General features: G+C 38.2%; 2 protein-coding genes across 3 annotated transcripts in view; both read left to right on the top strand.

Moving 5' to 3' along the window:
- Positions 1-3,325, top strand: part of LOC146467294 (uncharacterized) — a 285,496-nt gene extending 282,171 nt beyond the window's left edge. Inside the window, exons 46-48 of the mRNA XM_085126196.1 lie at positions 120-407; positions 1,605-1,889; positions 2,286-3,325. Of these exons, the coding sequence (XP_084982322.1) occupies positions 120-407; positions 1,605-1,889; positions 2,286-2,626 (914 nt within the window). The 3' untranslated portion in view covers positions 2,627-3,325. The remainder of the gene's footprint in view (positions 1-119; positions 408-1,604; positions 1,890-2,285) is intronic.
- A 5,337-nt stretch (positions 3,326-8,662) lies between these two features.
- The window catches only part of LOC146467293 (putative FERM domain-containing protein FRMD8P1), a 13,381-nt gene continuing 6,173 nt past the window's right edge, over positions 8,663-15,870 (top strand). The window contains exons 1-8 of one of the 2 annotated variants that reach the window (XM_085126210.1): positions 8,663-9,588; positions 12,166-12,346; positions 13,267-13,434; positions 13,745-13,846; positions 14,039-14,097; positions 14,197-14,235; positions 14,468-14,595; positions 15,362-15,550. In XM_085126210.1, the coding sequence (XP_084982336.1) occupies positions 12,169-12,346; positions 13,267-13,434; positions 13,745-13,846; positions 14,039-14,097; positions 14,197-14,235; positions 14,468-14,595; positions 15,362-15,550 (863 nt within the window). In that variant the 5' untranslated portion in view covers positions 8,663-9,588; positions 12,166-12,168. Of the gene's footprint in view, positions 9,589-10,150; positions 10,319-12,165; positions 12,347-13,266; positions 13,435-13,744; positions 13,847-14,038; positions 14,098-14,196; positions 14,236-14,467; positions 14,596-15,361; positions 15,551-15,870 lie in introns of those variants that run through there. The other variant, XM_085126209.1, reaches the window with a different exon arrangement.

Raw genomic sequence — 15,870 nt, 5'->3', positions numbered from 1 at the left:
ACTGCACACTAATAAGGAGGAGGTTTATCGATATAAAGCCACTGCACGTGATGTATTATCGACCATTTGATAGGTCAATGGGCTTATGAATTACTAATGGCGTTTGAATAACTCTTTAGGGTATGACTCTATTGGATGCTATAACGACACTTCAAATCATGCTATCCGAAGCTTGGAAGGCAATGCCCCCGTTTTGGATGGATCGTATTCTTCTCGAGCCAACCCCATTGCAAAGTGCGCTGTGGCTGCAATAACAGCAGGCTACAGTATGTTTGCAGTTCAGAATGGTGGTTGGTGTGCAGCCAGTGCAATAGCACCACAGACCTTTGACAAATATGGACCATCTACAGCTTGTCAAGCGGATGGAGAAGGTGGACCGTGGGCCAATCAAGTGTTTGTCCTCAAAGGTAAGAAACCAATCGCATGCCTTCCGGCTCTGGAGAAAGAGAATTTGATTTTTAATCCTACCTGCTCCGACGGTTTTTGAGGGATCTCGTTCGATATTTCTGAAGCTATCAAACTAAGTAACTTGGATTACTTTTCTTGTTTAGCTTGGAGAGGTTTATCTTTAGTCTCGGCGGAGGACGAATGATTAGTAATGTATCACACACGAGGAACGGAGTGTTTCACACCAAGAAGTGGATTGAAAAGCGAGGCGCACCCGAGTTCTTTTTAATCATCCTAGAGATGTTTTGGAAATCAGATGGAACACTCTTTCAAGTATTTGCTATAGCGTCTCAAACCAATAATAATTTCTGGAGAAATTTAAAGCAAACCAAATTGTATGACAATTAAGATCACATTTTCTGACCCTTCTCCAAAATGGCGGCCGAAAATTTAAATAAGTTAAAATTAAAAACGTATACGAGCAATAGAAAGAGAATGTTTACTTTAGTAACCCTGCAAAGTTTCAGGATATCAGTTGTAATATCAGCTGAGAAAATGTAAGTTGAAAACTGAAAAATTTACAGATCGACGTTTGTATGACTGAGGGTATGACGTATACCCCCAGTCACACCAACGTATGTAAATTTGTCAAATTTTAATCTTACATTTTCCTAAGCTGATATAACACCTAATATGCTGAAACTTTGCATTGTTACTAAAGTTAAGGTGCTCTTTCCAGTGCTGGTATCAGTTTTTTATTCAGTTCAATTTTAACTCATTCAAATCTGTTGCCGCCATTTTGGAGAAGGGTCTATTGACAGGCAGTAGCAAGAGGGTTTAGAGACAGTGGTTTCTTAATACTCCAAAGGATGCCAGAGTTCATTAACACTAGAACGAAAATGTGGGTACAAAGTTTGTTCCTAATGTAACTGATCATTATAGACTACTAATCCAAAGCTCTCAGGCAGCCTTAACCACAGGCAAGCCTTTGCTACGAAGACTTGTATCTCTGCTGGAGATGACATCAGATAATGTTACGTTATTTTTCCTTTTGAAGCTGGTATCCACCGGTGATCATGAACAGTGATATTAACACTCCTTTCTGAAACGTATTTCAACGCTGAGTAGATATTATGATTAGTGATAATTACTGAGATATCATTTAGTTTGTAGCAATGAAAGGTTACTCACTGCATTTTCGGATGCGGCTTTCATAGGATATCATTCTGTCGGATGTTACAAAGACAACTCATCTCGAGCTATCCGAACCTTGGAAGGTACAGATCCCATTTTGGATGGACCGTTTTATCATCGGGTCAACCCTGTTGCAAAGTGTGCCGTGGCTGCAATGAGAGCGGGACACAGTATGTTTGCAGTTCAGAATGGTGGATGGTGTTCAGCCAGCGCAACAGCACCACAGACCTTTGACAAGTACGGAAAGTCCACAGCTTGTAATGGATATGGTGAAGGTGGATGGTGGGCGAATGAAGTGTACATCTTAGGTAAGGAAGTAGCTGTACGACCTTTAGCCACAGTGAGCAGAAATAGTCATGTTCTTTCCGCATGCTTCTTTGTGGTCCATATAATAATTTTGTCATGCGCACAGCTATTGTTCATCCGGTCACCAAATGCATTTCAAGACACTATTTCATAGGATGGGTCGAAATCGTATGGGAACTTTTGTTGCTGGTATTGCTGTTGTTATTCAGTGTTAGTCTCTCAAAAGACTAAAGTAACTTTAAGCTCAGACGTTTGATGGTACATTAAAATGAAAAGTATATGATCTTCAGCCGACCATCGCTTAACAACCGCCTTTTCTTTATATTAAAACTCTACTTGATAATCCATTATATGGTTTGTGCGAGGAAGTTTTATGCTCCGTGTCCTTGTATCTCCAGGGTATGATAGTATTGGATGCTACAAGGACGCCTCAAGTCCAGGGGATGGTCAGAGGGGAGACCCTGGAGACGAGGGTCCCTCAAGTCGAACAATTGAGACCTTGGAAGGAACAGATCCTATTTTGGATGGATCGTATTCTACTCGGGAAAACCCCATTGTGAAGTGCGCCGTGGCTGCAATGAGAGCAGGCTACAAGATGTTTGCAGTTCAGAACGGTGGTTGGTGTGCAGCCAGCGCAACAGCACTACAGACCTTTGACGATTATGGAAAGTCCACAGCTTGCAAAGGTGATGGTGAAGGTGGACCCTCGGCCAATCATGTTTACCTCGTTAAATGTTAAATGCCATCAACTGAAATAAGCAATACTGGTTTCGACTGCAAAGTGTTTTGCCGATGCAGAAAGTAATTCACAATATTATGCGTGTCTGAAAAATCACAGTATTTTGTTGTAACCGATTGCAATTAACTGTTCTATCATTTAGCCATCAAGTGAGCTTATTTTGACTGGTATGCTTTTGTGGACTGTTTTAAGGTGCTGGGATAAAGGATGGTTTCTTTTTTGAAGAAGCACTGGCCTTCTTTCTTAAACAACAAACAGCGTTTAGACGAAGACTTGAATCTACGAATAAGCAAAAAGTGTTAGAAGTTTAGCGAGGGAAAACTGATTATGATTTCTTGAATTTAGGCAGCCATTTTATATCCCGAAACGCTTAAGGGAAATCACATTTAACTCTCTAAGGTGGTACAGAAAACTGTGCATTATTAGTAAAATATCATTTGTGACCACTAGTTCAGTTCTAATTACGACATCAGCGAAAAGGAAAATCTTTTTTTTTTTTTTTGGCAAAAGTTTTGTCTTTCTTAAGAAAGAGTGTTGATCTGTTTTGTTTTTATTTGTTTGCTGAAATAAAACTAGTTTATATCGTTTGTGTAATTGTTCCTCCTCGGTTTTTAACTAGTTTGTAAATGTACATTTGGAAATACGGATACTTAGTACCTTCAAGTCAGTCTTTCCTACAAGAATGTTCTGCTAAACAGACGTTGGCGCTAGTTGTTTCTTCGCCTTCTTTCTGCGCATGCGTTTGGCCATTTCCGAGTTGCTTTGCGCCTCATTATGAAAGCGTGGCTAAGTGCGATATCGCGCAGAATACCGTCTGATACTTAGCCGACGAGGCCGTACACCGAGTTGGCTAAAATCCGGGGATATTCTGCAAAGATTAAGCAAGGATTAAAGGGGAAGTATCACGCAAATTTGCTGTCATTTCAAAACCCAAAAATGTTTGTCTGTCAGCAGAAACAACGAAATAATTGTCAAGTTTGTTATAAATTATCACCCCAGTGCAATAAAACTGTCGATTAGTGCCTCTGCCCAGAGACAGAATAGGCCAGTATGGATTGAAACTTGAAAAACGTTAGGCTAATGTTTTTCAAGTTTTTACATTTTTGTTTTCCAAAATGCGCTAGAACAGATCACGAGTTGTTCCTTTCTAGAATTGAGTTGATTTCTTTCCTCTCGTCATTCTAGAATTATTTGGCAGCTGATTGAAGGTCTTATTTCATCATTTCTGACAAAAGATATCAAAAACCCCATGATACTTCCCCTTTAAGGAAGGATCAATAACAAAGCACAGTTTTATTGCAGAAAAGCTGGAAACGATCTTTACTTTGCCATTTTTCTCCCCGACACACGAAATTACGTATAGCACAGGATATCTGTTGACAACGGACGACGAATATTCAGTGCACCGTATCCGGGCAGTGTTACAATGTGTTGAATAATAATTACAGTTAAGCAAAATTAAACCTAAGAATAACTTCTGAATTCTTCATTCTCGAGCTTTTATGCGCTTATCGGGGAAAGCAAGCTCAGTGAGCTCAGTTGAACCTTCCCAATCCGCGTCATGCTCGAATTCAAACGCACCCGGGACAACAGCGAAGGAGCCGGCCCACGATATCTTTCACGGGACGCAACCACGTCACTTGGGCTTATTTTTCTTAGAATAAACGATCAACAGGAAACGATTAACTTGTTGACTCCCTAACAATTAACTGATATGGCGGACACCGACTTTAATTTCTGTGCTGCTGTCTTTTAAAGGAATTAAAGCTTCTTGCTCTCGCAAACTGGAATATTGACTCTTTATCGACTTCGTCTACGACTTTTCAAATCCAGTTCGCATGCTTTTAATTGATAATCACTTTACCAGACCAATTTTGTTTCTCTCATTATCTACTGGTAAGCAATACTAAGGAGAGAGCAAGAGTTCTGAGCGGGAACTAACTGTGATGAAAATCGAAAGTCGTACTCGTACTCAAGGTCTCTATTGAAGGATCCGGATAATTGTGAACGAAGGATGAAGGAGGGGAACATCTACTCTTGCCGGCAAGCTGTGCAGTTTTTCGCTTAATGAGAAATAATTTTAAGTTGGTCAGTGTTTTTTGAGATTGCCTTTTCAGACTCGCTGATATATAGGTTGTCTGTTCACTATAGCTTCCCTATTTTGGGTTGTCCTTTGTCCTCTGTTGACGCAGTTTAGAATTCGCCGACCTCACAGACTTGAAAGAAAGCGCTAATATTTTGGTCTTTACAGATGATTTCCTCTGGCGCCTCGCCCTATGCAGGAGAATATCCGCTCTACTACTAATTTTTCTTTTAGCCGAAATGCAAAGAAATAATTCACACACTCTTATTTCAGTTAGTCGGAGATTTTACTTCCCAACGAGCAAGCTTGCATATAAGCCGGTTACAGTGCTTGAAGATATTTTTTCGGTGAGTACTTTAGCTTTGGGCTTTCTCGTGAATTAGCCACATTTTTTACTTGGGGCATGATGCACGTTGCTTATTAGAGTGTTTGCAGGAGAATCCTTTGACACTTTGTCCACATAAATCGATTAAGGGCATATTTGAACCCCGCAAATGGACGAGATCAGATCATAGACTTTACTGACCAAACTCAAGGCCTTTGGATGCAATATGAGTCACATAATCAACTTTGAACTTTTCTATATCTTTGTAAGTAAATTTTCCTACGGACTTCACAGCCAAGTGTACGGTAATACTGTAAAACACGACTTCCTACTTTTCACCAAACCTACACTTCTCAATGCGATCGGCAAAACCATTTCCCTATTACCTTAAGTTGACTTAGTTCAATACATCAGTTGTTAGTTTACAGAAATCACGCTATCGTTTTCCCATAGAAACATGCTTTCTTCCGCCATATTCGCCTCGGTTTAAAAATGGCGGCCACTTAATATGAAAGGGCTTATGGGAACTAAAAGAGATAAAGGAATTCCTTTCAGCGAAAGTATGTTTGCAAGATAGACGGAACACAAATTCCCGCACTCTCGCACTGAATTTCCGGGAGTAGATTACACTGTAAAAGCAAAAGAACTATTTGAACTGTAAGTGCCAAGTTAGCAATGGTGACCAATTTGGGGCTGATTCAAGCCCTTGTAGGGCCCTATATATCAAAGACCATTTCAGCCCACTGTTTCCCTCAGTTTAGCCCCTGCATGGGTACATTTCACACCTTAAAATTAGAGCTATTTTGGTCCGTCCAGTATGAAAGGGAGTCAAGTTTGCCCTCAAGAACCACCTTCCTTCCCTCAGGGACCCATTTTAGCCCTTAGGTACATTTCAGTCCTTCATTATGTTGACTATTTCTACCGTCTGAAAATAGGCCATTTCCGAGTTGCTTTGAGCCTCATTACGAAAGGGTAAAAGTGCAAAGTTTTTATCGTGAAAATTAGTTTTCATTCATATGCAAACAAAACTAATATTCATTTGAAAAGGTTTGCACTTAGCCTCGCTTTCATAATGAGGTTCGCAGCAACTCGGAGTAATTCTGTAAAATGTTAAGAAACCAGAAATACCGTATTTACTCGAAAAAGCGCCGCAGCACTTTTAAAGATCTTCTTTTTTTTTTACTCTTTAAAACGGCGGTTATTTTAAACTTCTCATTTGCGAATCAAACATAGCTATGCAACCTTGCTTTCGTTTTTTTGATCAAATGCTTTAAAAGATGAAAAATTAAAGGGCATTTGACACTCTTCTGCGTATGTGCGGCGATTTGATTTCTGATCCGACGGAACAGTTTTCAAAGTAGGCATCTGCGAGGAAAATCTTTTTCCATCCACCTGGTGAGGCTTGTAGAAGTGAAAATAACGATATCGAGGAACTGTTTGGTCATTTGTGAGGTATTGAAATCGCATATTTTGTATTTTTATTTGAATATCGCCGGGAAAATCGATGTCCTCGAGAGGAGGTATTCGAACCGGCTCTGGACGAAATATCTTACAAATACAAAAGGTTAAAGGCCAAACAAAGAGGTTTTAATACGCACGTAAAAACTTCAGACTGCCTGCGGTTAGCACTGCCGCACAGTGTTGATTAATACGATTTCCTATTGGTTAAAAAAAATTGTTGTTAATCAAGATCGCACATGCGCGTTATCGTGAAAAGGCCTGTTATTTCACAAACGGACTGTTATTTCACAAATTTGCGAACTTTTGCAATGTTCGAAACGCGGATACAACACTAGTCACTCTCAATCTCGATTTAGCTTCTTTTAATGGTCACAGTTAAAATCACTCCCTATGTCTCAGTGTCTCGTCAACTCAGATCACAAAAGCTTCGAAGGTTCGTATACGGCTACGCCCTTTCGGAGGTTGCTAAGGTAACACGATTGACGTCAATGCTATATGATTCATGAATATCTCATGTAACGCTAACTGATTGTCACGTGCTAAATATTTCCAACAGCAATTGAGCTTTACGGAAATGCTAGCTGACCTGTTATTCCGCATTTTAAACAAGGTTTTTCTCTACGATGGCCAATTTACCTTTAGTTATCAACTCTGTTGATAAAAACTAAACATTCGTAAACTAAAACTAAACAAAAAAAAAAACTAAATCCGGATTTCTGATCTAAGGCGATTAATTAGGGCCTTCCGAACAGATATGCACCGAAATGAACCATTGAGTGCCTGCCCCTGTATAATTTCTATTCTTCGAACATTATCTGTTTCATTACACCCATTTTGAATTCACTGGTGATCCTTGCAATCTGATTAGCTCTCAAGAGTGCGATTTATTCGCGAATCGCACCATTTTTTGCTCTAAATGGTATCCTTTTTTAGCCCATCAAAATAAAAATGAAATGAAATTTCCTTTTTACTTGCACTTGGCCAATCAGATTGAAGAAAAATATAAGGCAAAATTAAAAGTCATTTAGGGGAGAAATTGTGCAATTTCTGTTGTCCAAATTCCCCCACGTAGCCGTGCATGCGCAAGGCACTACACAAATGATATGTATATGTACCGTAATGTAAAACTCCTTGAAACATTAAAGTTAACTCCCTAACACTGCTATAAAACTGTTTAAAAATCAGTAAATTGAAGCAAAATATAATTGACAATCTGCATAAAGGTGGAAATGGAACAGCTGCGTATAAAGGAAAAGACAAATTAATAGTGGGGGGGGGGGGGAGGGGTTGGATTGCAACCCCTTCTACCCCACCCTGGACCCGCCTCTATACAACTTCAACACAGTGTTCGGATAACTCGGAATGTTAAACCTCTCTGTAATGGGGACAGTCATGGGCTGCCTTGGCAAAATTTTATGTGCTACCAAGTTTGAAGCACATGAGCCGAAATTTTAATGCGGGTATTCTTATATGAGGAAGCCTGCAAGGCCGCACGTCTCCAATGCAGTAACCGAAATCAGATCGAAATCACGCCGTCACGGCGTAAAGTTGGACCACGCTAGTTCAATATGTCAATCTGCAACTTTGACTCAACGCGGAATGTTTTATAGCTAAACTTTGATTTTGCCTACACTAGTTAGCATAGCTGAAAGTTAAAGCTGAAAGCGGAAGACAAAATCCTTCAATAACCTCCCGGAAAGAATTAGGTCATCAGAATAAAAAAAAAAAACATTTAAAAATGGAACGATGAACTCGGGGTTAAATTCATAATGAACTGCATCAAATTGAATTAAATTGTCATAGAATAACGCCATCAGATAATTTTACCTCCTAAGTATGCAACAGAGCTTTCATTGATTTTTATCTTGTTTTATTTATTATCAGTCTGACAGACGAGGAAATAGGAATAATTTTACATAGAAAATCGTGAATTTGATGCGCGTTTCTATTTCGGGGATACATGATATTGGAAACTCAGGTACGTTTCCTCACGAACTGTACCTAGCTGTGACGTCACAAAACAGGTATCACCCATTGAATTTCCCGTTTACGTTTGGATGTCAAAACAATTACGTAAGAGGTTGCGAAATGAAAGTATTAAAATTATGCGATGTAATGGTGGTTAACAGTGTTATGCATAACTCTTCATCCTTTGGAAGTGTCGTTGTTACTTTCCTTAATAGCATTTTTGGCCAAGTCGTCCCCGCTCTATTTTGTACAGCAAGAAAAACAACATTCGTGATTCGGGACTTGGAACCTTGAACTTGGACACAGCGATATTTCTCACGCGGTTTAGAAAATTTAAAAGCCGTGACCAAGCACAACAAGGACTATACTTGAAGAGTAACGACACCAGAAAGCCATTTTGTAAAGGGATCTGTTTTCACGAAAACACGGACTGTTTTTCTAGGAGTTTCAAACCCCGGTTTCAAACGTGTCGGTACTTACTTAACCCAATAATGCAATTACAGTCAATAACATTTGATCGGCTTTGTGATCGATCCTCAGCCTACCCACATTTGAAATCTCCTTCAAACTTGGGAGGCAACTTTCTCAGTTCCGCAATTACGCAATACTACGCTCGTTTCGTCCAAGAAATATATTGAATATCCAACATTTCTGTGATAATATCGCTCTACTCTCGTCCGGTGTGATGGTGACCTTTTCCGGGGTAGGGACGGGAAAGAAAACTACCACCCAACGAGTGGCATTGTGGGAACGATCAATTGTACTTTACTGGACTCAGTGAAACCTTTGGGCTGCACGGAAATTTTTTCGCGGCGATCTTTGAGAAAAGGAGGAAAAATAGTCATATTTCCTTTGTGGTGACGTTAATGCAAGCATCGTTTGCCTTCCTTGACGAGCAATGGACAGCTGATACGGTGGGGGTGTGATAATTTCGTCAGAATAGCACAGGCGACACAGCTAGACTGTGAACTGACCTCTTGCGGTCTCAAGGAATCTTTCAAACGGCATCCGACGATATTCAGTCATAACAACTTAGTAGGATTTTGAACGTATTGTTCCTGGTGTACTCTTACAACTAACTTGTAATTTCCTTGGCCAATTTGTTGTTGAAGTATTTTACCCGAGGTAAGTTTCTGTCTTGCGAGTGATATCTGCTGTAAAGTTAGGAAATTCTGCATGCTAATTTTCAATTCGAAAATAAACACGTCTATCAAAAGCTTCCTGTATTTAAGGTTAGCCATGGTATTTTTGAGCGATTGGAAGTCAGGAACGAAGCGGATATCTCCCTAAAATAGACGCTTTTTTTACTCATAAAAATGTATGTAAAAGAGGTATGAGAAGTGGCTGAAAATCTTGTTATAATGTTTGATTTCTTGCATATCTTTAGGCTAATATTTATTTCGAGATGCAAATTGGAAATTTCTCGAGCTCTCTATTAAGCTTAAGTAAATTACTTAAGTAAAAAGTAAGCTTTCTAAAGTAAGTGCGGCGAATTTTGCTAGTGTATTTAGCTAGGTGAATTATATTATTTAATCTGTAGACCAATATTACGATCAAGTAGACATGAATTCGTGGAAGCTTCAGCTGTTTTCGCTCTTGGATTGATATTGATTAGCCAAGTGTAAAATTGCAAAATTTGGATATATTTGTGTCTCGGCGCTAGATGAGCACGTAAACGAAGTATCTATGACATACAGTTATTTCTAAATGAGGGAACTACCGGTTTTAAGTTTATATATAAAGGGCCGGTAGAACTGTTGATCTGTCAGATTACTGAAACAGTAACGGCACGTTTTGGAACCTTTTGGGAAGCTCGTGGGCGTCATCACAGTTCGAGATGGAAATTGGCTCCAGGGTAATTCTTGTGTTTGTTCTAAATTTTCTAGTGATTTCTTATTGTTTTACGACCAGGTTAATCACATTACCTGTGTGGAACCGTTATTGAACTTTCATAATAGCTTTCAATTTATCTTACTCTTGCGTTCTGCTTCAGCTTGTTCAGTTTATTGTGCTTAATTCGTAATTGAATTAACTGAAAACTGCAGATTAAAGGAAGCTTCCTACAGTCTTTCATGCATGGATAATATTGTGCCAGTTTTCTGAAGTTAAACTGTCAGGAAAATGTAAGCAAATTCTTAGAGCATATTTTCAGTTGAGTGTCATCAATGGAAAACTGAGATAACCACAAGTCGGAATTGGCACAACTTATCCAGTTTTAAGATGTAGCAATCAGTTGACAAACCACCTTATACACGATACAATTAATAATGTTTCTCTGTTTCCATTTTTCTCTCTCCTCTTTTTACTTGAACAAAAAGTGACAGCAAAGTTTTGATTCTATATCAACACTGCAGTCATTTATTTTAAGCCTCAGTAGTGTATTGTAAGCATCAGTTATTAATTATGTGGGTATTAGTTTATATAGACAACTCTTCAGATTTTCCAGTGGTATAGGTATGACAGTATGTTGTGGCTATTGGTTGGCAGATTTAAGGTGGCTGGTCAACCCTCCATGGCAACCATTTTAGGTGTCATAGGAACTAAACTAGTTGGTCTCAGCAACTTGATAATAGCCATTGTCAGAGCTTGATGTTAATTGTTAGTTGCCAAACAGCCACTGATGATTATATTTAACTTGGAGGGTTGTAATTTGCTAGTTCAAGTTTGGTTGCCATTGTCATGTTGATTTCTTAGATGAAGAAACATAATTCATTGACTGTGTTCATTGTGTCTCTGAATTCGTCAGACAAATAATTGCTGAGTTCAAAGACTATTTCAATAACATTATTGAAAATTAAGGCGCTGTTACACTAGGCAATTTTTCTGGCAACTTGTTTCGCAATTTCGTTGTGCCTTTGTGACATTAGTTGCACGGTTCATTGCCTAGTGTAACACGCACTGAAATGAACATGCCTCGCATCGTTTTTGTTGCAGTCACCATTGCACGAAGTAGAACCAACCTCTACTTCATGTGCTGCATGGCACTTGTACAAACAAAATTGTATGGGAAACCATTAGGGACAACCTCGCATTGAACTCTCTTCCCCTCTAGGTAACATAAGATAACACTCTTTCTTTATAATTTTATAGTAAACTGACTACACATAAGAAATTAACTTGTGCATTTAGATTCATAAATGTTTGAAAGATTTGATTCCATTAAGTTTAAACAAATTACAAAAGTTATCACTCTATACAAACTTTAAAAACAAGTGTATTAAATTGTGATTTTATGATTTACACATTGAAAAATATTTGCTAACTTTAATTTAGTAATCACCATTTTTGGTTATTGTTCCTCAACTGCTAGGTATCAGTTATCAATCTTTTTAGCATAAACCCTACATGGTTTCCTGTCAATCATCTTGAGTGGAGTAACCTATATGTAATGTAATATTGACCTAGGAATTGGACAAAAGAAGAAGCAAAATATTTAGCTTTTCCATTTTAAGCCTACAGTATTAATACCTACATCTTCTTTGTGACACATACACATGTAAGGTCAAAACTAGCTACAGCAGCAAATGATTTCCATAAAAATAACACTGCTAGAGTTCTAGAAAGAGCAGGTTTAACTCGGGCAATGCATTTTGGATGAGTAGTCAATATATTGACCAATTAGCATTTAATATTTGTAAGTCATCCGGTATTCATCCCTGGTATTACAGTCTGATTATATTATCTTGTAATTTTTTCCTTCAGACCATGGCTTCTGAGGCGTTAGAACTTTCTCATGCGGACAAGGAAAATTTTGGGCATCCAGATTTTAAGAGGCTACATTCAGAGGAAAACTCTGCTGTGAAAAAGCCGAAGACTACAGGCATCAAGAAATCTATTTCATGGGGAAGCAGATCAGATGCTATCAGAACAATGACTTACGAACGTGAGTACATATGATTACAAGTTGTAAGATACAATAATTGTTAATCAACAAAGTCTCCCTTAATTTATAGCATAAATATATTCTTATTGTTCACTTTTACTACCATTCCTGCTGAAGTTAGAATCTAAAAAAAAAAAAAAAACATGTAGATGTACATGTAGATCACCACATTTATTTAAAGTAAAGTATTACACAGCAGTTTTCATTGAAATGGTCATGCCCAACTTAGGGCTAAATCCATGACAGTCAAATCACACCACAGTTCAGAAGCTTTCAATGTAGAAATGTTAATGGTCACCCTTTAGGATTTCAACCACAGACTTAAGAGTTAGAAACATACAGTTGTGTACAGCTGACCTGGATTTTGGAGGAATAAAGATTGATTGGAAATCCTGTTTGAATTAGTTCTTAAAACTTGGCAGTGGAGCCACTGTGGTTCCACTTGAGTTTTCAACATTTTATAAAGTGTAGACCATAGAAAACTCCCCTCTGTTAAATAACTGGTCACCTAACTTGGATGCAGTTTTGTTATATACAGATATATGTGAGCATTACAAGAAAAGAATACTCTTAAAAGTAACAGCCCAAAATGAGAGTATGTGTATCAGCCTCTTTCAACACATTTAGGATAGGCTTGTCTTTGCTATGTTTGTAAACATGTTGGCCTGTTAATCATGTTATGCGCATTGGTGCTAGAAATGTGCTTTAGAAGAACCTATGTCTAATCATCATCATCATCATCATCATCATCATCGTTAGGTGCAAGATTTTGAAGTACAGTACCAGGTATTTGGATGATTTTGGAAAATCCATAATATATGGCCTGGGCGATGAAACTCTCCCTTGAAAAAGATTAACCTACACGAGATTAACAAGTTCATAAAAATACTCTTTAACAATATTTGTTCTTCGTCTTTCAGCACTCACTGTGGCTGTGTTTTTAGTGGAGAAGTCAGGTCGTTTGTTGAACCTTGAGGAGGGACGTAACACTATTGCAGGAACCATCAACACAATCATGGCAGAAAATCTGTCTCTTCCACCTATCGCTTCACAGATTTTCTGTGTTTGGCTTATTTCTCCACTGCTACGTGAGTTTTAAAATTTTTTTGTATTATGTAAATGGGTCCTTCCACTTGTAATTGAAGGGTTTGCTTGGAAAATGGTAATTGGTTCAAGTGATGATTTGGCCTATAAAAGTCAAATGAATCAAGAATGTAATAAAAACGTGTATTATATATAGCAGAGTAAATGGTGCAGAGGTTTATTTGGTTCAAGGTAGCTCACTCGCCATAATGGAGCGTAATCAACAAAGCTCAGCTTGCAGGATGCCTACATTTACTTGTTAATGACATTCAGCCTTGATTTTAAAGTTCCAATGGTCTTGTTGAATTATTGTAGAGCTCCAGTTGAAAGCTCACCACCGGCCATTCAGATTACGCAAAGTGTGGGCAGAGTTACTCAAGAAGTTTACACATGTAACTGATGAAGTTGCTGACAAAGGTGACCCTTACTTATAACATATAAATTTACTATAAGTAATATTTCTGTCACCATGATACCATTTTACACTGTACCAGATGATATGTTTAAATTACGCCGGGAAGAGTCTATTTTTTTGTTGCTTTACTTGACTCATTTTAGAGGGAAATCTAGTTTTAATTATGTTGTTTTCCTTGTTTTCCTTGTTTGCAGATGAACCAATTCTGTGCTATCAAAGGAATTCATTCTTTCCCCTCGCAGAGGAAAAGAGAGTTAGTATTGATTCAGATCATTTTGATTGTGTGCAAACGTTTCACATGCTTGTATTATTATATGCATGTTTAACGCTTTACTTAAATCCTGTCCTGCAGATAAAAGATGATAGAGTCATCAGGAGATTATTTGAAGAGGTGAATATTTTAATTTGTATATTTTTTACCAAGTTATAGAATGATCAGAGATTATGAAGTCAATGAGCTATTTGGTGTAGAATGGATAATGTCTTTAAATGGTTGCTTCAGTAGTTTGTTTTGTTTTCCATTTCACACCACTCAAGTCTCATCATTCTGCACTTTTCCACAAAGTGAGATGTACAGTTTCAAGAGTTAGATTTCCTTTCTAATCTCTGAATGTTTATTCCAGGCAAAATACAATGTCCTTAGTGGGAATTACCCCATCAGTACCAGTGACGCACTTGTACTGGGAGGAATTCTTGCTTACATTGAAAATGGAACCTTTGATCCTGAAGAACACACACCTAGTGTTTTCAAGTAAGTTACTATCATGATTATTTTTTCGTCAACTTCCACTTCTATTACTGTACTTGAATGTTGTGGTGCACTTGCAGGGCTATCACTGTGCTTTAGAGAAGTGGATCCATGAGTAAAGTAGCCTGAAAGTTTCCTATTGTTGTGTCTTTGAGTTATTTTCAAACTCTAAGAAGCCTGCTATCTTCATCTTAGTTGCCAAACATAATAATTTGTTGCTGGTGTCACTGCAACATGCATTACACTTTTTGGTACATTTCTTTGCATCACTGCACAACTAGAATACATGTATGTGAAATTTCCTGATGGGACGTTTAATGGAGGATGTTAACGCATGACAAAAAATGTTTGTTTCTCTTTCTAAACTTGACTGCGGTCCCCAAGAATTGAACTCCAGGAAATTTCACTTACATTTGACATTTAAAGTGAGTTGGAATAATTATTACAGCAATATTTGAAAAATGCGATTTCATTTTGATAATGATGTTTTTGCTGCCGTCGCCTTGGTCGTAGCTAAAGCTTCCCATTGTGGCCGGCAACTGCAAGGAAGATAGCTGTGTACTTAGAGTTTTAAAATGACTAAAGCCAACAAGAAGGAGAGACTGTCTTTCCTAAATTTATGGCCAGTTACTTTCTTTGTGGAGCCAGCATTTCCAAAGCTTACTGACAGCCCTAAGCAAACAGTCTTTGGATAGGTCGCTGTTGGCCAGGGAACAGAAACAACTGCATGTTACCTGAGGAGACTAATTTATAGTGTTGTCAATTACAGGAGCAAGTTGACTGATTACTTACCAACATGGGTGTGCAAGTCCAGCTGGTCAATCCGTGGTCGGGCGCCTCGCTCTTCACTGGAACAAAAGCTCTTGCAGGAGTACAGTGATGTTTCCGAGAGAGGTGCAGATGTCAAGGCCTGCCATAAAATGTTCTTGGAGATTTGTTGGGCATTTCCATTCTATGGGTAAGTTAAGCTTTGTGGAAAACATACCAAAAGATCTCACTGATGATTTTGCAGTACAATTTAAAATGTTTAGTTAGGTCAAAGATGTACACATAGGTGTTACAGTGTCATCCTAGAATCATTCATCATTCCAGCAAAATTAATTTTCATGTTTTAAATGTTCCACCTGAATAGCTTTCAATTGGTCTATTCTGTATACTTTTTGCCACGCAACCTTTTAATATTATTTTTAGTTTTAACTGGTTGACACATTTTTAAGAAGTGTATAAATTTGCATCAAGGTTTTAGTCAGAAGGGTTGTCCAACCCAAACCCATGTTT

Source organism: Pavona decussata, unplaced genomic scaffold, assembly GCF_977016875.1.
Source record: "Pavona decussata unplaced genomic scaffold, jaPavDecu1.1 SCAFFOLD_137, whole genome shotgun sequence".
Classification (NCBI taxonomy): domain Eukaryota; kingdom Metazoa; phylum Cnidaria; class Anthozoa; order Scleractinia; family Agariciidae; genus Pavona; species Pavona decussata.
The sequence above is the reverse complement of the archived record's forward strand: the minus strand, read 5'-3'. Positions and strand labels throughout refer to the sequence as shown.